This window comes from Coregonus lavaretus, assembly GCF_964263955.1.
Source record: "Coregonus lavaretus genome assembly, chromosome: 38".
Classification (NCBI taxonomy): domain Eukaryota; kingdom Metazoa; phylum Chordata; class Actinopteri; order Salmoniformes; family Salmonidae; genus Coregonus; species Coregonus lavaretus.
In genome coordinates, this window is record NC_140025.1 from 29655165 (window position 1) to 29676753 (window position 21589).

The window sequence follows — 21589 nt, forward strand, 5'->3', positions numbered from 1 at the left end:
ATCCTTCAATTCCATTCAACACCTCCCATCTATCTTTTAACACCATCCATATAGGATTTCTATTTGCCATATATATTTCAACTGTACTGTGATGTTCTGAACCTTTCTATTCTCATTGTTTCTACAGATTGTGAATTGAAAATAAACATTTTTGCTAATAGTATTATTATGTTATTGATAGATTGACTATGACTTTTCAGATCACCCAGTATGTTTTAACCGACTTGCCAAAAGTACAGTTTGTTAAATAGAAATTTGTGGAGTGCTTGAACTAGTTTTAGTGACTCCAACCTAAGTGTATGTAAACTTCTGACTTCAACTGCACCTCTTTACCTGTTCAATTGTCATTTTAATTAATGATGCACATTGATTCTTTAATAACTTTTATGCCTTAGGAGTTTAGCACATCTAAAAAAAAACAGGGCAAATCTGAGGGATGCGACTGAAGCATGGGTCTTTTCAAACTCTGAAACAATTTTCACTTCAGCATTTAACGTTAGCTGTCATGGATGACACAGCATAAAGTAGACGTAGCAGCCAGTTCCACTGAAATGCGTCTACGTAGGTGTCGACTGGGTGGTAACGTTTAAAGAATTATCATGTGTGTTAAAATGCGTCAGTATATTGTAGGCTACTTCCCAGAAAGCTGGGCTGCTATTGTCAGTAGATGTTCACTTTCGTTTTCGGCCTTGAGTCAACAAGTAGCCTAATCCAAACTATAAATTATGTTTGTTTGTAGGCGTGTTTTCTTTTATGCCCTCAAGAAATACCCATGCAGATTATGTATTGGGCCCACAGGGCTACTTTATAAACATCCATACGATGGCCTAAGTTTCTGTTCGGGCGACTCATTCAAGATTCATTTTCGTTTCATGCTTTGTTGATGATGAGGCTTTCTGTATGTCATAGGGTCGGTTGCGGTCATATAAACCCATCATTGAGTCGGAGCATCGGCAGGTGCTCTCCTTCAAGTGTTCTCTGTATGGACTAGTTCAGGAATATAACACAACAATGTTTTCATGGGGAGAGGATAGTCGTAATGGCTTTGGTTTAGTGAAGGCGAATGGTTTAGATACGACAAAAACGGATATAAATTGCGTTAATTTTATACACCTGAAATCTAAAATTCAGGACCTGTCCGCAGGTAACAGTGTGGTCGCCTTTATCAGAAATAATGTGAGACAAGTGTCAGTCGCACGGATTCAAGAGGACCAAGATGGGAGAAGAATCACAGGGAAACTGAGTAGGTCTAATCTTTTTTCGAATCAATATTTATAATATATATTCCTGAGTTGCGGAATCATATGTTTTATGTGCTTTAGAGATTGTGAACTGTAAGGAGAATATTCGGGCTGTGAGTTGTGGAGATTCTCATGCGGTTTTACTGTCTGAAGAGGGCCGGGTTCTCTGCTTGGACAAAGACAATATTCCCAGGTGGGTTCCATTCCATAATGATAAATGTATATGTAGCTTACCCTCAAAAAATGTAAGCAATGCCTTATAGTAATTCAGTGTCAGTGTTTTGATTGACGTTTTAGTCACCCCCACATTCAAATAGCTAAAGTATAAAAACAATTTGTTGTTTGTCATTTAATTCAAATGAGCCAACTCTAATCTTATTCATCTGTTTGTTTTTTTATTTTTCTATCAGACCATTGGATAACCTATGTAACCGACAGGTAACTCAGGTTGCATGTGGAGACCAGCATTCAATTTCACTAACACAGGGTAAATGACCATTAACACACCACTAATAGCACAGTTTCACAATACATCTTAACCAAAACAGTCTAAACTTTCAAAACTGTAATCCTGTACAATGTTCTCATCGTATGGTTGCTAACTTATGATTTCTGTTCAGACGGTCAGGTGTTCACGTGGGGTCAGAACACCAGCGGTCAGCTGGGTTTAGGATGGGGCGAGCCAAGCGCCATGTCCCCCAAGCCCCTGAAGTCTCTATCAGGGATCCCCCTGGTTCAGATCACTGCGGGGGGAGACCACAGCTTCGCTCTGTCCCTTTCTGGAGCTGTGTTCGGCTGGGGCAAGAACACCGCCGGGCAACTGGGACTAGGGGACACAACAAGTACAGTATACATTACACAATATATGTGTATGTTGTCTGTTGTTAAATATATTTAAATAATCAAGGTCCATGAGCAGTACATTATTTGAAGCAGGTGTTAGTGTTGGGCTTAAACAAAAGCCTGCACACCCAGTAGCTCTCTCAGGCTGTAGCTGGAGACCCCTGATATATCTAATATGAACCACATTTTGTTGTGGTTGAAATTATGTTGAAAAAATAAAGAAAAGTATAGAAATGTGCCTTTATCTGTCTAAAAACTATTTTGACCAGGATGAGATGGAACAATATTGCATCGTGTTTGAGGGTGATATGTTGTATGTGTTGTGTTGTAAATAAATGACTGTAAAAAATAATATATAATAATAACAATAAAATGAACCCAATTTTCTGTAGACAGACATGCTCCAGCTCCTGTTGATTGCCTGAATCTGAAGAAGACTGTTTTAATTTCATGTGGAGGAGAACATACTGCCGTTCTGACAAAGGTTGTATATCTGTCTGACACAATAACACTTTTCCCTATTATTTGAACTAAATGTTGTTTGGACCATACAATATGTCTACATGTTATGTATATTTATTTATATGGATGTCTCAATGTTGTAGTTTTTAGTTCCCTGGAAATTCGTATTGAAACGTCCTCATTAACGAGAGGAAAACACTGTATGATAACTGTCTGGGTGGATTTTGTTCTAGGGAGGTGTGGTGTTCACATTTGGCTCAGGCCGCTATGGACAGCTTGGACACAACTCTCTCCGAGATGAACTACGACCTAGAGTGGTGGGGCAACTCTGGGGGTTAAAGGTGACCCAGATAGCCTGTGGAAGGTAGGCTACACTTACTAGACATGATCTGGATTTGACCAAATATTTTGACAGTACACAAATTGTGATGTAGGATCTGTTTGGTTATGTTCATCTTAGCATAATACCTTTTTAGAATTCATTGTTGATTTGAGAAATGTTTTCTCTGTCCGTTTGCCACATTAGACACCACACATTAGCATTTGTGGGGCCATCTAATGAGATCTACTCATTTGGGCGCGGAGAGCAAGGGCAGCTGGGAAATGGAGTAAAGATTGATCAGTCTGTGCCCCTCCCAGTACAACTGCCAGGTAAAACATTCATTTATTTCAATACTCAACTAAAATAACATGAAGTAAACATGAAATAACATTAACTCGATCATGAACTATTTTTGTCAACATTTCAGACCAGATTGATGACCAGAAAATTGAACACATTTTTGCTGGAGGAAACCATTCCTTTGCATTGTGCACTCTTGGTCAGGTATGGACACAATTCGGTTTGAAACATTTAGTTAGCAAAACAGAACATAGTTTGTCCTTTGTACTTAACATTGCTGTGATACATTGTATCACATTGTCATCTTCACAGGAGTCTGAAGAAAGGTCAAACAATCTCAGGTCAAGTGTGGGCAAAGTGACACAACAAGCATTAGATGAAGAAATCATTGACAAATGGATCTCAGAATGTGATTCAAAATCATGGAAAAAAGTACAGAAGTAAGTATGATGACATTTTGACATTTTAGTCATTTAGCTGACGCTCTTATCCAGAGCGACTTACAGTTAGTGAGTGCATACATTTTTCATTTGATATAAGTAACTATCATTTACCGTTGTTGCTGTTTCCTTATTTTGTTTATGTACGGTCACATACTGAACTGAATAATTACTCAAACTTGTATTTGCAGGGAAATCACAAAAACGTTTTCTTCTGCGTCATGTTTAAATGGGAGCTTTCTTGATAAAAGGTAACAGTTTTTAATATTGGTTCAAATACATGATTGACTTATGTTTGAAATATTACATTATCGAAGAATACTGGTTTAAATATGGCATAGATATTGACAATTATTTATTGGTTTTATTAGTTGTGACAAACATTACCAAACCTCACCAAAACAGTCTGGCCTGGATTTGTCACTCGTCCAAGGCGCATTCCGGAAGCTGGCAAAAAAGGACAAAGTTTTGACTGAGGTATTTTGTGAATACATTTATGAATTGATATGTAATCGTATTCCTATTCCTATGTATTCTGACATGTGTCTTTGATTGCACATTGAATTGCTGAAATACTTCTAAATTGTTGTTATTATCATTTGAATGAGGGGCGATTCACACACCTCTTTCATTGCACTAGGTTGAAGCTGTTGTCCAGCACACACTACTTCCCTCCCTGTATGAGGAGCCGATTGGAGTGGAGAGCTTGAGGGTCTACCTGGTTCTCCCTGAGCTCCTGAGGGTCCTTCACAAACGGCACAGAAGGACAGATCTCACTGAAGCCCTTGCTGCTGCTATCCTCAGACTGCACCCCGACAAGCTGCAGGTCCTTGGTAATGTTGCCGTCCATTTAAAATGTTTCACCCCAAATTAAACTAATCAACAATAACATGGTCGTAAATCTGTTTGTGCTGTAACCAACTTATTTTGTCCTTGTTCATTCGCTGTCTGGCAGATTTAGACTAGGAAAAATGTACAAAACCAGTGATTATTTGAATCGAGTGTGGTAGTGCTGGGCTAAAACAAAATGTGTGCACTTTGGGGGTACCCCTGGAATGATTGTGAAGTAGAGCAAATTCTATGCCCCCACAAAATGGTTTGATCATGTAATCTTTGTGTTATCATGTCCTGTAGGTGACTGCTGGTCCTCATTGAAGCCCTCTGTCATGACCAAGCACATTGGGATGTGGAAGAAGGCCCTATCGGTGATTCTGACAAGTGAACATATTCTACGCACCCGTGACCATGGGGTCAAACACCTGCTCCATGTCCTCGGCCATCTCCACAGAGTCAGTGTCCATGCTTCTCTGCTTGTACTGTCAATCCATTTATAAAGCTGTTTTCCCATTTTGACCAGTCATCTTCTGGGACCAATCTGGTGCCAGGGTGCCAGTTATTTCAATGCAACCTATTTAGAATCGATGAGACCATAACTGAGATTTGATTAAATAATATTTTTCTGACACACATGGAAAATATTTAGCTAATACTTGCTAATAAATAAATATTGTCAAAATGTATTTTACTTTTCTATATTATTTCAAAGGCAAACCAAAAATCTGGAGAGACCCAGACAGTTCCAGACAGTACCTTTTGTATGGAGGAGGTTCACTTCAATCCCATATTTCTAGCGGAGGATGTAAAGCTTTGGCGTTTATGGTCAAAGCAGGTAAGAAACGTTATTTTGTCTCAGTCACTGATTGCTAAACATGCTAGTTGCTGTCAGTCTTGAGGTGTTTTGATGTTTGTTGTTTGGGTCTTAGATAGTGTCATAGGCTGCATCTCAATAGAGGCTTTAGATTTCCTCTACCTGAAATTATCTGGAAAGAGAGAGTAAGGAAACATTTTGTTTTCCTACTAGAGAATCTTTCTCACCTTCTTAAGTTAATTCTTATCAGTGCAGAATAACATAATTAGACAAAGGAGCTCCTTAATTGAGATGCATTGTAAATATTTTTATTTTTACACCACTTTCAGGATGTGGATCAGACACCTGCCATCTTTTGTCATTACCCATTCTTGATGAATCTGCAGAGCAAGATAATTGTTTTTAACATCAACGCCGCACTCACACAGGTAATGACACTTTCGTCTCAATATATAGTATTATAATATACAGCAGATACTATAAATCAGGGGTGGGTAAACTCCCTACTAGACTAACTGACTGTGTATGCAATATTTTGCTCTTGCCCTGCTCTAACACACCTGGTTCTACTAATCAGCTGCTCACCAGGACCTTGATTAGCTAAATCAGGTGTGTTAGAACAGGGCTGGAGCAAAAGCCTGCATTCCAAGTAGCTCTAGAATGTTGACCATCACTACTGAAGAAACCAACCATATTTATGAACCTTTTTGATGGGAAAAACTGGTTGAAATAAATACTTGTTTTGTACTAGAAAAGCACTAACTGAAGACTTAATATTGTACTGTATGCATTGCAGAATCCCCCTAACAATCGCCAAAGGACTGGCATGTGGCCTTTTAACATGTTACCCGTGGCGGCCCCTGCTGTGTTCTTTGAGCTGAGGCTGAAGCGAGCATCACTCATCGAAGACACTTTCCAACAACTGAGTGTAGAAAGACCCAGTACCTTCAAGAGGCCCCTTGTGGTAAATCCATATTTTTACATTTAGGAATGATAGCTTTCCAATGACGAGACAATGTTTTGAACAGAGAAGGGCTATGCCAAAATGTAGTGCTTACCTCTCTCAGGTGTATTTCGACGAGGATGCGAAGCTAACAGACGTCTACAAAAGGGACTTCTTCATCCATTTGTTTGATAAGCTGTTTGTACCCTAATCTGGGATGTTCATGTACAACGACAACAAGACGCTAGCCTGGTTCCCTGCAAAGGTAAGGTACGTTTAGGGAAATCACACATGGATTATGAGGTTTTCCACCACCTCACCATATTTCTTTATTTCTACATCGATAATCATTATATTTTCAAATGGCTTCAAATGTGCTGGTAGTGAAACACTAATGATATGTTCCTAGAGAGGAACTACTACAGTATTACTACTATATTACTAGCCTACTACTGTATTCTAGAAACCGCAGTACCTTCCCTTTACTGTATATTAATCTATCATTTTTCACAGGTTATCAACAGCATGTCCTATACTTTCACTCACGGTGTATTTCTTGTCTCTTGTCCAACCCATCCTCACTAACAGCCTAGAGTGGAGGAGAAGCGTTATTTCCTGTTTGGGGTTCTGTGTGGGATGGCCCTGTACAACAACAACATGGTGCACCTCCCCTTCCCCATGGCCTTCTTCAAGAAGCTGGTGAACATCAATCCCTCTTTAGAGGACCTGAGAGAGTTTAGCCCCATTGAAGCAGGGTAAATTCATACCGTAATATATTGTTATCCCTTTGTCAGTAATGTATTATGGTACAGGCTGTTGTGTTTGTTATAAGGACACCAAGGACATATTAAGAAATTGCATCTCAAGGCATTTAATTGCATCTCCGGAGCAGGGCACTTGCTCTGTGTGGATAAGCAATTATGAATTATTTGGATAAATAGTTATTTATTGATTAATGCATCATGATTTATTGATTGCCAATTTATAATTGTCACATCTATTGTCACATATTATTTTCAATGCTTTTGAAGGAGTTTGCAGTACATCTTGGATTACCCTGATGATGATGTCGAAAACATGGACATTACTTTCTCAGTATGTATTGCTTTCAAACAGTTTGATCGATGAACAAATCAAATGTAACCTAATACAGATGTAGGATCTTAATTTTATCACTCTTTTGTTGCTGACAATTTTCCCGCACAGCAGGAAATGCAAAGTTGTAGTGTATTCAAGGTTTTAAAAAGCTTCTAAAGTTAGTAATTTCCACTTTAAAATGACAGATTTGATTTGCCCTTACGAAAAATGTATCAACCCCTACAAAAAATGTCCAATAATTGTAATACACATAATAATTCACATTTCCTGCTGTATTAAATTGGCTCAAATTAAGATCCTACTAGTTAATTGAAGTGAAGCTGTATGAATGACTTAACATAAGATACATTATATTATATCAGTGTGTATGTCTCTCCCAGATCACTCCCATCTATTTGTCTATACCCTCAGTCTGCAGTGTTGTCATTGTTCATTTACCTCACTATTTTCATTACTCACTATAATAGGTGGTATGGGATGACGTAGCGGTGGAACTTGATCCCAAAGAAATTGGAAAACTCGTCACAAGTGCTAACAAGTAAGATTATTGCAATATTTACAACTGACAAAATACAAGGTGTACAGTATGACACATTTTCCCATTGCTACAGCTACCAGGGTTGGGGTCAATTCCATTTCGGCAATATCATCTCATACTGAAATGTAATTGTATGAATGGAAAAATCATAATTGAAAGTAAATGGCGCTTCTCATTCCTTGAATTGACACCAACTGGAATCGACACCAACCTATACTAGCTTCAACTCAATGGATATCTGACTCTGTATGTCATTCTTTTGACAGGAAGGAGTTTGTTGACACCTATGTGAACTACATCTTCAACCAGTCAGTACAGAAGGTGTTTGAAGAGTTCAGGAAAGGCTTCTTCAAAGTGTGTGACATGGACGTGGTGGAGTTCTTCCAGCCAGAGGAACTGAGGGGGGTGATGGTGGGGAAGGAGAACTTCGACTGGGAAACGCTGAAACAGGTCAGAACCATGTTTTGTTACTACATGACTGAAGCTCAATCCTAAATCTACCCCTAGCTAATTGTCTACATCTGAGAGCATTAGACAAGTAAAAACATATAATATATGACGAAGATTTCACCTAGCCTATCAGAGGGCAAAAAACAAGTGTTCTAGGGGTTGATTTGGGATTGATGGTACAGTGGGGGAAAAAAGTATTTAGTCAGCCACCAATTGTGCAAGTTCTCCCACTTAAAAAGATGAGAGAGGCCTGTAATTTTCATCATAGGTACACGTCAACTATGACAGACAAATTGAGGAAAAAAATTCCAGAAAATCACATTGTAGGATTGTTAATGAATTTATTTGCAAATTATGGTGGAAAATAAGTATTTGGTCACCTACAAACAAGCAAGATTTCTGGCTCTCACAGACCTGTAACTTCTTCTTTAAGAGGCTCCTCTGTCCTCCACTCGTTACCTGTATTAATGGCACCTGTTTGAACTTGTTATCAGTATAAAAGACACCTGTCCACAACCTCCAACAGTCACACTCCAAACTCCACTATGGCTATGAACGGTGAGCAAAAATCCCAGAACTACACGGGGGGACCTAGTGAATGACCTGCAGAGAGCTGGGACCAAAGTAACAAAGCCTACCATCAGTAACACACTACGCCGCCAGGGACTCAAATCCTGCAGTGCCAGACGTGTCCCCCTGCTTAAGCCAGTACATGTCCAGGCCCGTCTGAAGTTTGCTAGAGTGCATTTGGATGATCCAGAAGAGAATTGGGAGAATGTCATATGGTCAGATGAAACCAAAATATAACTTTTTGGTAAAAACTCAACTCGTCGTGTTTGGAGGACAAAGAATGCTGAGTTGCATCCAAAGAACACCATACCTACTGTGAAGCATGGGGGTGGAAACATCATGCTTTGGGGCTGTTTTTCTGCAAAGGGACCAGGACGACTGATCCGTGTAAAGGAAAGAATGAATGGGGCCATGTATCGTGAGATTTTGACTGAAAACCTCCTTCCATCAGCAAGGGCATTGAAGATGAAACGTGGCTGGGTCTTTCAGCATGACAATGATCCCAAACACACCGCCCGGGCAACGAAGGAGTGGCTTCGTAAGAAGCATTTCAAGGTCCTGGAGTGGCCTAGCCAGTCTCCAGATCTCAACCCCATAGAAAATCTTTGGAGGGAGTTGAAAGTCCGTGTTGCCCAGCGACAGCCCCAAAACATCACTGCTCTAGAGGAGATCTGCATGGAGGAATGGGCCAAAATACCAGCAACAGTGTGTGAAAACCTTGTGAAGACTTACAGAAAACGTTTGACCTGTGTCATTGCCAACAAAGGGTATATAACAAAGTATTGAGAAACTTTTGTTATTGACCAAATACTTATTTTCCACCATAATTTGCAAATAAATTCATAAAAAATCCTACAATGTGATTTTCTGGAGAGAAAAAATCTCATTTTGTCTGTCATAGTTGACATGTACCTATGATGAAAATTACAGGCCTCTCTCATCTTTTTAAGTGGGAGAACTTGCACAATTGGTGGCTGACTAAATACTTTTTTTCCCCACTGTATGTAACATGTTCTGGAACCTAGCTAAAATGTTGTTTTGATACATTGATTTGACAAATGGTTTGAATGGTGTCAAGTCTCTATTGCCTCACCATATTCATTGAGGACATTGTCCCCCAAACTAGAACACTGTGTATGAAGGAGAGTACCATACTGGACATCCCAACATCGTCACATTCTGGGAGGTGTTTGAGGAACTGACAGAGGATCAAAAGAAAGCTTTCCTGCGTAAGTATGGAACGTTTTCATTGTAACAGATGAACAAATAACGTAGGCTACTGAGAATAAAGTTATATTCTGTCATTCACTGCCCTCCCTCCCCTCCCACCTTTGCCCCTTCAGTGTTCCTGACTGGCTGTGACCGTGTGCCCATCCTGGGTATGAACCAGATCAGGATGAGGGTCCAAATCCTTCTCAACTCCTCCGAAAAGCATTTCCCAGAGGCGCTGACATGTCACTCTCTGTTGCAGCTGCCCATATACCCCTCAAAAGAAACACTACAGAGCAGGCTTATAGAAGCAGTCGGCCACAACAGAGGCTTCTGGAATGAATAATGAGTGTATAGTGTTGCTGCTGTATATACTCCTCTCCTGTGTTCATCTTTTCATTGTTCTATAGTTGGGTTTAAGATTTGGATTGTTTTAATATAGGGTTGTATTTCAAATCCTAACTTGAGATCTGTGCGGTACTATGCCATTTGTGTGTAATCATTATTGCATTCACCACATTTTATTAAAACATTTATAAATCAAAAAGTACAGCATGGTTTGTGCCTGGACATTAAACACATTCAAATTAACAAAAATGATAACAACCAAAATACAAGGAAATCCCAAAGTATTTGAAATCATCAAATTGTGCAAAAGAAGCATACCAGGGTTCCAGCTGAACACAATAACTTCATTTACAAGACGCACCCAATGGTTCATTACAGAAATCAATGAAAACATAATATCCCTGCAGTTAGGTGGCACACAATAAGGCACAGATCATTTGGCACACGTCCTTCCCAACCATGATTCCCCAATTCACAACATAGGGCAGGATTTAATTCAAGGTGCGCTATAGCACAGTGCACTATAAGAGACTTTTAAAGGTAATTTACACTTGAGCAGACATGCCAGCGTTTACCATGAATGTGATCTCTGTGAACATGCCTTTAAAAGGCGTATTGTCAGCTGCATAGTGCACTGACATAAAAAGAAAACCAGCAGTACTAGGGACCTCCAGGCTCATGATTTGAGCACCACTGATCTCAACTTACATTTAGAGTACTACTCAAGTTCATAGCACTTCTAAATGACTCATTTTCCTTAGTGAACTTGAGTACATTTCCAGACAAACATACTGTTCAAATGAGGCATACTTAATTCCCTTTGAATACAGATGCTAGTGTAAACAAAGTCATGTAGGGTTTTAAGACACTGAATTGTCAAATAGAGGTAATATTAGAGGTACAGCCACCCGTGATTAAATTACAAACATTTAAAATGATCAGTGCAAAATAGATCACTTCCAGATACATACAGTAAGTGCATTTTTGATCAGTGCTCATCATAAGAGATCCTCTTTATGGAACAGCGCCCTCTGGTGTTTGTGGTCAGACTTAACGGTGGCGTTCAGGACCGGGGTGTTGGCGAACTCCACGGTACAGGGCCCGGGGGTGCATGGGTCCCCCTCCAGCTCCAGGACGGTCACGTTGTTGGGCGCGGCCGTGCTCAGGATGCTAGCGGGCACGTACAAGGTGATTTGTGGGCCGCGAGCGGGCCAGTAGCGGCCCAGGTTGAAACCGTTGATCCACACCTGGCCCTAGTGATAAAAACAAAACATAAAGGAATAGCATAAAAAAAAATACTAGAAATAATGTACGTGTTCGGGATTCAGTAGTGTCAGGGACCATGAACAAGTTGTATATTGCACCAGGGTATGTGAAACTAACGTGGTTCAGCAAACCACGCTTACGTGATGAGTAACCTTGCCTGAGATATGAAGAGGTGTGTCTAAGGCTAATGCCTAGGCTTTAGCTCAGAGGGCTAACACAACAGTCTTGTCAGCGCACAGATGACACAGGTCAGTTACATTAGCTATAAGGCCATTTGCAGTTGACTAGTCAGTCACATTATCTATAAGGTCATTTGCAGTTGTGGTCCCTGCTCAGGAACAACATACAATAGAGCCATTCAACAAACAATTAAAATCTACTTAAAAAGGTAAAACCCCACCTTTCTCCAGTCAGGGAACTGGATGTAGGTGTCCTGGGGCAGATCTGGGATGCCACCGGGGATGACGAAAGTGCCCCCATAGAAGGAGGGGACGGAGAGGGGTGAGGGTGGTGGAGGACCAGCCTCCCTAGAGCCCATCTCCCAGAGAAGACCCTGGCTAACAGCCTGGTCGATGCTGAGGCTGTAGACGGCCCAGCCGGTGAGGATGTCGGCCCCCAATGTCAGGTTAGACACCAGGCCCTGTAGAGAGAGAAAGAGAAAGAGAGAGAGAGAGACAGAGAGAGGGAAGGAGGGAGTCAAAACATCATAGTCATGTATGTGTGCATAGGACACTTAGGGTTGGATTCCCAGACTCAAAATAATACTAATGGTGGGCTAAAAAGCAGGTTCAATTCAAATTCTACAAAGTGCTTCTTAGTCCAGAACTTTGCTTAATCTATTTCCAAGCAACCAGCTCATAATGTTCAGTGGGACCGAATAAGGTTCTGTAGAATTAAGTAGCTAATGGAAGGGTGCTGTATTAATGGTGGTTACTCAGGAGAGCCAGCTTTAAATAACTGTTGAAAAGAACATCTTGCCTTAAAGTCATTGATGTCTTTCCCATAGTTGACTCGGCCCATATTCTCCACCAGTATGTCCACCTGACTCCCAGCCTTCCCAGTCACATTAATGGTCAGGGCCTTGTCCCTCTCTAGGATCCCAGCAGCAACCTGATGACAGACCATATTGAATTACGACAGACATTTTCCTTTTTTTGAAGAACCTGAAGACTTTTCTCTCTTCCTCTTTTGAGATAATAATCAGTGCCTCAGTCTGACATCGTATGAATGACAGTGATCACCAACTGGTTCTTGAGACCTACATGCTGTGCAGGTCTTGGTTCCAGTCCAGCACTACAACACAGATTTCACTAATCAAGGTCTAAATTGGGTGTTCTAGTGCTGAGCCCGGGACAAGAACCCGTCCTCCTTGGACAAGAATGTGTGACCATTGACCATTATTGAGCACCAACATGTTAACTTGCAGCAAACCAAATGAATTGCAGGGGAAGTTTTGATGACTAACTCACCCCGTCGACTGATACATATGCCCGATCATGGACTCCATTCAGTGGTGAGGAGAGAGGGGTGGGCTTACTGCAGTCCACAGGCAGCTTGGTCCGATAGAGGACGAACCCAAACGGCTTTTGGAGAGAAAACAAATAAAGCGAGCAAAGCCTCAGCCATTTTGGATCATAACAACCATAGCCGCTTACACTTAGTGTAGAAAAGGACAGACCGACATTGAGCTTGTGGACGTACTTGGTTCATCTCAATGAAGGTCAACGGGTAGAGGCTTTTCACCGGACCGGAGAAGGACAGTATGTCTAGAGCATCGACTACTGTGTGAAGCTGAGGAGGCAGAAAGAAACACATTCTGTTGGAATATACTGGATTATATTCTACACGGTGTACACTCCATGCTCAATCAACACAAGAGGAAAAAGAGAAAATATCAATTTTCTTTTAGTGTATTATGATATGCCTATGATACAATGTATTTTTTAATAATAAAATTACTTAACCAGAACTTGCACTTAACCCTCCCCACCCCCCACCCTTCTAGCTCTGACTCTACTGATAGCTTCGTTATTGAGGAAAAATGTACTTTCTATGCCTGTGATATGTAGTTGTCCCACCTAGCTGTCTTAAGATGAATGTACTAACTGTAAGTTGCTCTGGATAAGAGTGTCTGCTAAATGACTAAATGTTAAAATGTAAATATTGCAACACTTCTCCACACTGTGTGCAATGTGTCAACAAAGTCAGGTAAAGGTAAAGACATTTCTATCCGGCGCTGTGGCTTAGTTGGTTAAAGCGCCTGTCTAGTAAACAGGAGATCCTGAGTTCGAATCTCAGCAGTGCCTTTTCTTGCATTTCATTGCACTGTGTACACTTCTCTTTAATCCGTGCATATGACAAATAAACGTTGATAAAAATGTTAACTCAAATGTTTAATGTCTGAAGATGATCTACCTTCTTCATTGGCACAGCTCCGTAGGCATATTTAGGTGTTGATGGAGGCACGGGTCCCTCTGGTATCTTCCGATACTGTTGAGGGAAAATACAGGTGGATATGACATCATTAGGTAATCATTTGTAAAACTGACTGATTTACCTTTAATTACTACCCATTTCAAGCTTATAAGAAGTCAGGGTACTAAAATGCTGACCATATAAACTTTTGCTATAAAAGTCACGAGAAAGCATACTCTAATCAAACATATTGTATGTATGACATGTAGTGTGATATCTCTGTTACCAACCATTTTGATGACATCCTGGATGGCAAAATATTTGTCAGTGAGGTCTCCTGCCTCAGTGAGCGGAGCGTCATAGTCATAACTAGTAGGCTGGGGGGCATAGGGGCTATTGGCACCTGAGAGTATGAAGAGACAAACGTGATTTTATACAACGGGTGGGTCTAATCCTGAATTAGTTAAAACCGCATTCCAGCCGGTGTCTATTCCACAAGTTACCACCGGCTAAATCTATGACGTTAAAATGCCTATTTACTCTGTTCCATCTGACTGGACTAACATCTCGGGCCTAACAACACCCGTGCCAATATATCCTCCAAACACCGGCTTCTTGGGCAATTTCACTTAAAGAAACTAATCTTCACATCATGGCCAAACACAAATAAAGTGAAATAGATTGGGTTCTGCAATAGAGCGCTAGAGAATATGGGATCATTGAACAATTTGACTCACCATTCCAGTATCCAAAATTGCTTCCTCCAATAAACATGTATCTGCAGAGAGAGAGGTTTATAACTAGTTGTCAACAGCTGAAAAATCCTCTGTGCCTTTTTGATGTTAAATGTTTTATGTGTGATGATGTCAACACATATTCCTATCAATCATTGTTGGTTGGTGAACTAATTATTACTTGATCTACCATTTAGGCGGGGCGGCAGGTAGCTTAGTGGGTAAGAGCGTTGTTCCAGTAACCGACTAGAGCGTTGCCCCGAGCCGACTAGGTGAAAAATCTGTCGATGTGCCCTTAAGCAAGGCACTTAACCCTAATTGCTCCTGTAAGTCGCTCTGGATAAGAGCGTCTGCTAAATGACTAAAATGTAAATTTAAAGGTCTGTCATTCGAATCTATCAAATCAATCAATCCATCTCGCTGTCTATACCCAATATCCATCCATCTATCCATCCACCATGACTCACAGATTAACGCTGGCTCCGATGGCGAGGATCTCGTTGAGGGACTTGGCCACGATGGCGGTGGACACTGTAGAGTGATGCTCTCCCCAGTGGTCCAGCCAGCCGGTGTAGAACTCAGAGTTCACCTGCAACACAGGATACAGTCAGCACTATCTGGCCATGCTAGAGAGGACAGAAGTGTGTTGGACTTTTACCACTAACATCTAACGACATGTAGTTATTGTTTGTGTGCGTCTGTAAGTTGTTGTTCGTATAAGTTTGTATCTGGAGTGGAGAAAAAAATTATACAAAATAATATAAAAAATAAACATCTAATGACAGAGACGCTTACCAAGGGTCCATGGGGCTCTGCCTGTCTCTGGGCATCAAATGCAGCAGACACATTCCCACCTGTTAAACAAATACAGACGTATACAGACAGACAGAGACAGTTATTGAACAATGCTGGATGAGATGGTATAACACATGAGTCATAGATTTCTAAGGCGCAATGAGTCAACACGTCTGTTTTGGCAAACAAAGGAAATAGGCTAGGTTAGACGTCACATGATCAACAACCACCCAACAGCACAGTCAGATCTAAGACAGATAGATACCATACCAACTGAACACCCCTATGCTTCTTCAAATCATACCTGTTCCATTAACCAAGTATCCCAGGCATTTCACTGAAAAATTATCACCATTGATCTTTGTTGTGTATATTTTGACTTGCATCAGTTCCCCCTTGACACTGATCTAAGGCCTGTCTTGCCATTTCCCCTATTATCAGTATGGTAGTGATTTGGGAAATATAATCTGATCCTAGATATTTGCCTCAGAAGCCTACCTGGGCCAAAATCCACAGTGGCGTAGAGGCCCTGCAGAGAGCCACACTTGAGGTACCCGACCCCAGCCCCATCTGTGGTGAACAGCACCACGTCATTCCCCAAATGGGAGCGGAACAGACTGGTCAGGTGACGCAGGTAGTTGTAGTCACAGGCAAAGTAGCTGCCGTACTCATTCTCCACCTGAGAGAGAGAAGGGGAGGAGGGGGAGGGAGAGGAGAGAGAGAGAGATGGGCTCTTGTTGAGGAGATGAGAGGCAATGTTTGACAAACAGTCTTCTATTGAATTGTACAGCTTTAAGGCACAATATGAAGTTATCTGAACTTTTGCTATTGATTCCCCAATTAATTTTGTATTAATCATTGAATATCAACATGACTCACCTGAACAGTGATGATGGGTCCACCGTTCTGATAAAGGAACGGTTTTATCATTGGCAGTAGCTTGCCCATCCACTTATCAACAGCCGCAATGTAATCTGAAACAAACGGATTTAAATTACATAAAAACACAATTCTTATATTGTAATACTAATAGAATGCATTGCATTCTCATCTGACAGTCAATACACACCTGGGTCTGAGGAACGCAGGACAATGTCTTTCTTGTGGAGCAGCCAGGCAGGCAAGCCCCCCTAAAGACCAGGTCATGAAATTGGCAAATTATCACACAGTCCGTCAAGAAATACACGGCTGATGTAGAAGTGCCGTTACTACATTGTGACTGATCGTCTTCCGTAAACAACTTGAAATACAGGCACAATTTGCCAACATTATTACACATCATATCATCAACTTGTATATTAATCATAAAACAATTGTTTACAGTCATTCTCTCACCATATCCCACTCTCCACAGATGTAGGGCCCAGGCCTCAGTACAACCAGCAGACCAATGTCTTGGGCCAACTGCAGGAAGTGTTCTAGATCCCTGTCCCCACTGAAGTTGTACTGATCCGAGGAGGGCTCGTGGAAATTCCAGGGGACGTACCTGGAATGTCAAATGTAATTTTTCAACCAAAATGGATAATGAAGTACTATTTAAGTCCATATCACCGGATAGTAAATCATAGCTCTGTCTGAGGTTTACGGCCCACCAAAGGAATTCTGTTGGGTTATCAACATTTGGAGGTGATGTGACTAAATGGCTCTGTCTTTGAATTACTTGATCAACATCAATTCTATGTACCAATTGGCCACTGAAATGACTAACTGAAAACTAGAAGGAACATTTAAGACACTCATCTAACTGGTTGGCATTCAGTGTATTTATGACATAGTGGCCAGTCTACATTTGTCTGGCTACCCAGACTCCTTGCTCCAGCTAAACGCTACTCCAAGCCTACGGACGTAAGTTTCTTCTCCACAATGAGTCTGGATCTGAGTATACCTCCCGACTGTTCACCGAATGAGAACACATTCTGGGCCGTCTGATTGGTCCAGAAACCAATGGGTTGGGCCAGAGCCAGAACACACGTGAGTAAAGAGGCGGATTGATACTCTGATTGGTTAGAGACGATCCAATCGCTGATGACATTGTTTTGCACAACGCCCCTCTTCACCACAAACAACTTCAATTATGACAGTCTCAGACTAAAGTATGTAGCGAACGACAGAGCAGCGAAATAACTTAGTGTGAGTCGTCAGGCTAAGTCTACATACGTCTGAATGGCGTTCAGTCCGGCCATATACATCTTGAGTAGCCTGTCTTTCCAGTAGGCCCTGGGGATCCTGTTGTAGTGGATGCTACCGGAGATGTAGCGGAACTCTTCCCCATCCTTACGGAAGCAGTCGTTCTTGTAGTCCACACTGAAGGTCTGCGGCACTCCAAGCTGACAGAGATTTAAACAAAGTAAGGGTCACATATAGTAGTTTTAAATCCCGGGGAGCCATGCAGTCAGTGTGCTGTTTTTTTTATGGCTACAAACTGACTTTAGAGAGATAGTTGTCTGAGGGAACGCATCTTGAGAGCAATTGGTATAATTTCATTGCAGTCATGTAACTGTTCTGTTACAGTTTCAGCTTTTTATGGTGAAGGGGTGATTTATCAGGTGATGGCACAAGGTTGGCAACAACGTGACTGCCAATCTTTGTCCTCTAGTCAAGTGATGTTGCTGGGGGTATAAAATGAAAAGGCCTACATCGCGATGAAAATTAACAGAGAGCAAAAGAGGACACTCTAATGCACATTTATGTTATTCATTTATATGGCTTAATTTGTATAATTTATATGGCTTAATTTATTAATTTATATGGCTAGATCAACCACAGACAGAAGGGGTAACCCTGACACTATAAAGCTGAAGCATCCGTTTAGAACGTTCTCACCACCAAATATATGGTAGTGAGAGGAAGTCCAGTCAGGGGTCGTGTGAGAGGATGAAACTAGGTGAAACTGGGCCGACATTCAGCGTTTTTCTTTTCTGTTCACAAAACTAGAATCTGTTACGAACACAGTGCACTATGTTTAATAGACTTGACGCTTTGCCAAAGTTGAAAAGGTCTACTTCTCGATTAAAATGAATACAGAGGGGAAAAGAGGTCATTCTAATGTACATTTACGTTATTAATTTCTATGGCTTGCAGTAGATCAACTGTGATAGTTAATGTCAGCTAAACAGAGTTTGAAATGTTGCTAGTTAGCTACTTTGAAAGCAATCAACCCAGACATGCTAAGTCAGTGCACCAGCGTGTAAATGGTTCAAGGAACCTGCGATTAGTTCAAGTTATAGGCTAATCTAAACATCATTCAAATTTTAAGTGCATTCCAAAAGGAGGCTTGAATTCTGACTAGGTAGCTTGCCATCTGTCTGTTTTCTTTTCCCACTAATTCAGTCTAAGCTATTACGATATTATCTATGTAAGAGTACTTACTGTACTTGCAAAGAGGGAATACAGTAGCACAACTCCAACTCTTGAGCAAACCATGTTTGAATTTCGTGATCCACTGACTGAATAACTGAACGTAAAGAGATGAGATGCGGAAGTTTTGTCATATTGTCATGTGACGATGTCTGTTGTGACAGTACGGATGCCTTACCAGTAGGCGGCAGTCTCACGGAATGCCCAAGGCACAAACTGTATTGTCGTACTTCCTGTCATCTCTTCTCCCTCGGTGGTGGTTCGCATCATAAACACACACGTGGGCTTCTGAACTCTGCTCAGTTTGTCGCTTCTGAAGGTCTGTAAATAACAACATATGTATTGATTATTGGTGGTCACAACGTCATATCATTTGGACAACATGTCGACAAGTGAGAAAATAACACCTAACGAAGGACTGGAGGCCGAAGAGGACGAGTTGCCTCCTCCGGTTGTGACTCGAACTCGTAGCGGGCGCAGAGTACGGACCCCAGCTGTGTATCTTGACTCTGAAGTACCGAAGACTCCAACACGCCGAACAAGGAAATCTGTCATTCAAGAGTTACCGAATGAGAATGCAGAGAACCAGACGGAACCCGAACCAGAGGTTGTAGTCGTGGTACCCGTTGCCGACAAGGCTCGTGAGAAAAAACTTCCAAGCAGCGAGTCCAAATCAAATGTATTGGCAACAGCTGAGGCATGTCCAGAACCAGTAAAATCAGACACGCATGTAGAGAAATCATTAGGTACAGTTATTCCAGCCGTGTCACATCATTGTAACGAGAAGGAAAACAAGGCTGGTCCCGTAACAATGGAGACCTTTCCGGACCGCCCAAATAAATCGGCCAAAAAGAGGACTCGTTCAGAGTCAAATGAGAAAATTACGCTGATACCTTTGGGGAAACCGAAATCCGGACGGGTATGGAAAGACCGCAACAAGCAAAGGTCAGTAGTGGCATAATGGGTCATATAGGGGCAAGTTGCAATAGCCTACAATGTATTAACTGCATGCATATGCAAACTATTACTAGTCAGCTCAGCCCATGCAAACACTGTGCCTATGGTGTCCAGAAATTGTTTATGAAATGTACCTCTATAGAATGACTTTGTTTTTCAGGTTCTCGGCTCTTGTAAGAGATAAGCCACTGTGCTCCTCCTGGGAGAAGAAGATGGAGGCCAAGCGAGAGAAGGAGCTGGTGAAGAAATATTCAGTGCAACTGAAGGAGGACAAGGCCAGGGAGAAAGAGGTCTGTGTCGTCACCTGTTCACATTAGTGCTCTAACATCTTAAAAAGTAGTGCTTAGACTGCGTTCAAAACAACTGGAAACTCTGAAATCTCAGACCAGTGCGTTCAAGACAACTGGGAACTCTGGCGGAAAGAAACGAGCTCTGACTGGGGGAAATCGTTTTGAACTCAGGCCTCTTTCTAGAGCTCCGACCTGAAGCTCACTGACGTCGTGATTTGACCTCGTATTTTTCAGAGTTCCCAGTGTTATTGAACGCACATCATTAGAGGTTGGCAGTGCAACTGTGATTGTTTAGGTGTCCCCTCATGATGTAATTGTTTGCGGGTATCTTTCATCCCTTACAGGAAAAGAGGAAGCGGCATGAGGAGAACTTAAAAAGGCGAGCTGAGAACGAGAGGAAGGCGGAGGTTGTGCAAGTGGTAAGGCAACACACAGCCCCACGTGATCCCAAATGAGATGGAGTCTTTGTTTCTCACTGTAACCTACATGAGCCAGGCAGATCTCTATTGCTGACTTCAGGGGCCGTATGTATCAATTGTCTCAGAGTAGAAGTGCAGTTCTATCAGGTTCCCCCATGTCCATGTTATCTTGTTCATTTGTGATCTAAAAGGCAATACTGATACTAAATCAGCTCTCCTACTCTGACGCTTGATACATATGGTCCCAGGCTAAGCGCTACATAATTTTGTATCTTTCCCTGTCTGAATTTTCCATCCCAGATCCGGAACACAACGAAGATCAAGAGGATGAAGAAGAAACAGCTGAGGAAGATCGAGAAGAGGGACACACTCGCCATGCTGCAGAAATCACAGCCCAGGAACCCAAAAGCTGCACGGAAAGGTGGCAAAGGGGACAAGTAGAGGGAGTGCACAGGTTGACTGATGGGACGTTCAGATCTAGAGCCCTATTGAGAAGCACCCCCTAGGCACTTCATGTAGATATGAAAGAACCAGTCAGAAACGGAGCTTGCTCCACACATTGACCCGGTATTGCAGTTCCCCCAGGATAAAAAGGCGATCGAGCTTTCCATCGATAAGGCTAGGTGGAATTTTCACCATTGCTTCAAATCTATCCAATCCTTTCAGATCTACACAGTGCCTAGGTAAGGCCGATATGGCTATCTATGCTCACTGTGTGTGAGGCTGTTGGGACTGGAGCGCATGGGCAGCAAACCCTTTCAAAACAAATTACCACCTGTGGAGCATTGCAGATGCAAAAAGTGCCTCCTACCTCTATTCTGCGGAAATCCAAACGTGGGCTGGAAGAATTCTTATCTTTACTTGAACTTTTCAACTTGTACTATGTTTTACTGGAGCGTAATGCAATATTCCATTAAACAAACAATTGTTCTATACATTTATAC

General features: G+C 41.6%; 2 protein-coding genes and 1 pseudogene across 3 annotated transcripts; 2 read left to right on the forward strand and 1 right to left on the reverse strand.

Moving 5' to 3' along the window:
• Positions 1-1011: 1011 nt before the first annotated feature.
• LOC311112560 (E3 ISG15--protein ligase HERC5-like) lies at positions 1012-10480 on the forward strand (annotated as a pseudogene). The gene is made up of 23 exons: positions 1012-1243; positions 1323-1434; positions 1652-1728; positions 1862-2083; positions 2477-2568; positions 2780-2910; positions 3073-3197; positions 3296-3372; positions 3481-3608; positions 3800-3859; positions 3980-4085; positions 4249-4441; positions 4743-4897; positions 5155-5277; positions 5586-5684; positions 6053-6220; positions 6324-6464; positions 6788-6954; positions 7231-7294; positions 7765-7835; positions 8102-8285; positions 9982-10084; positions 10199-10480. The product of its transcript is annotated as an E3 ISG15--protein ligase HERC5-like (transcript).
• An 83-nt stretch (positions 10481-10563) lies between these two features.
• LOC311112563 (beta-galactosidase-like) lies at positions 10564-19134 on the reverse strand. The gene is made up of 16 exons (XM_084155701.1): positions 18992-19134; positions 17780-17949; positions 16958-17108; positions 16692-16752; positions 16502-16596; positions 16121-16301; positions 15623-15681; positions 15295-15416; positions 14831-14871; positions 14384-14496; positions 14094-14168; positions 13380-13469; positions 13148-13261; positions 12657-12788; positions 12079-12318; positions 10564-11665 (listed from the first exon to the last, which is right to left on the reverse strand). Exons 1-16 carry the CDS (start codon positions 19043-19045, stop codon positions 11411-11413), a joined length of 1953 nt encoding a protein of 650 aa, XP_084011827.1. The 5' UTR covers positions 19046-19134; the 3' UTR covers positions 10564-11410.
• A 76-nt stretch (positions 19135-19210) lies between these two features.
• On the forward strand, positions 19211-21582 carry LOC311112565 (uncharacterized protein). Its single transcript, XM_084155703.1, has 4 exons — positions 19211-19924; positions 20097-20226; positions 20571-20645; positions 20946-21582. Exons 1-4 carry the CDS (start codon positions 19362-19364, stop codon positions 21084-21086), a joined length of 909 nt encoding a protein of 302 aa, XP_084011829.1. The 5' UTR covers positions 19211-19361; the 3' UTR covers positions 21087-21582.
• Positions 21583-21589: the final 7 nt, after the last annotated feature.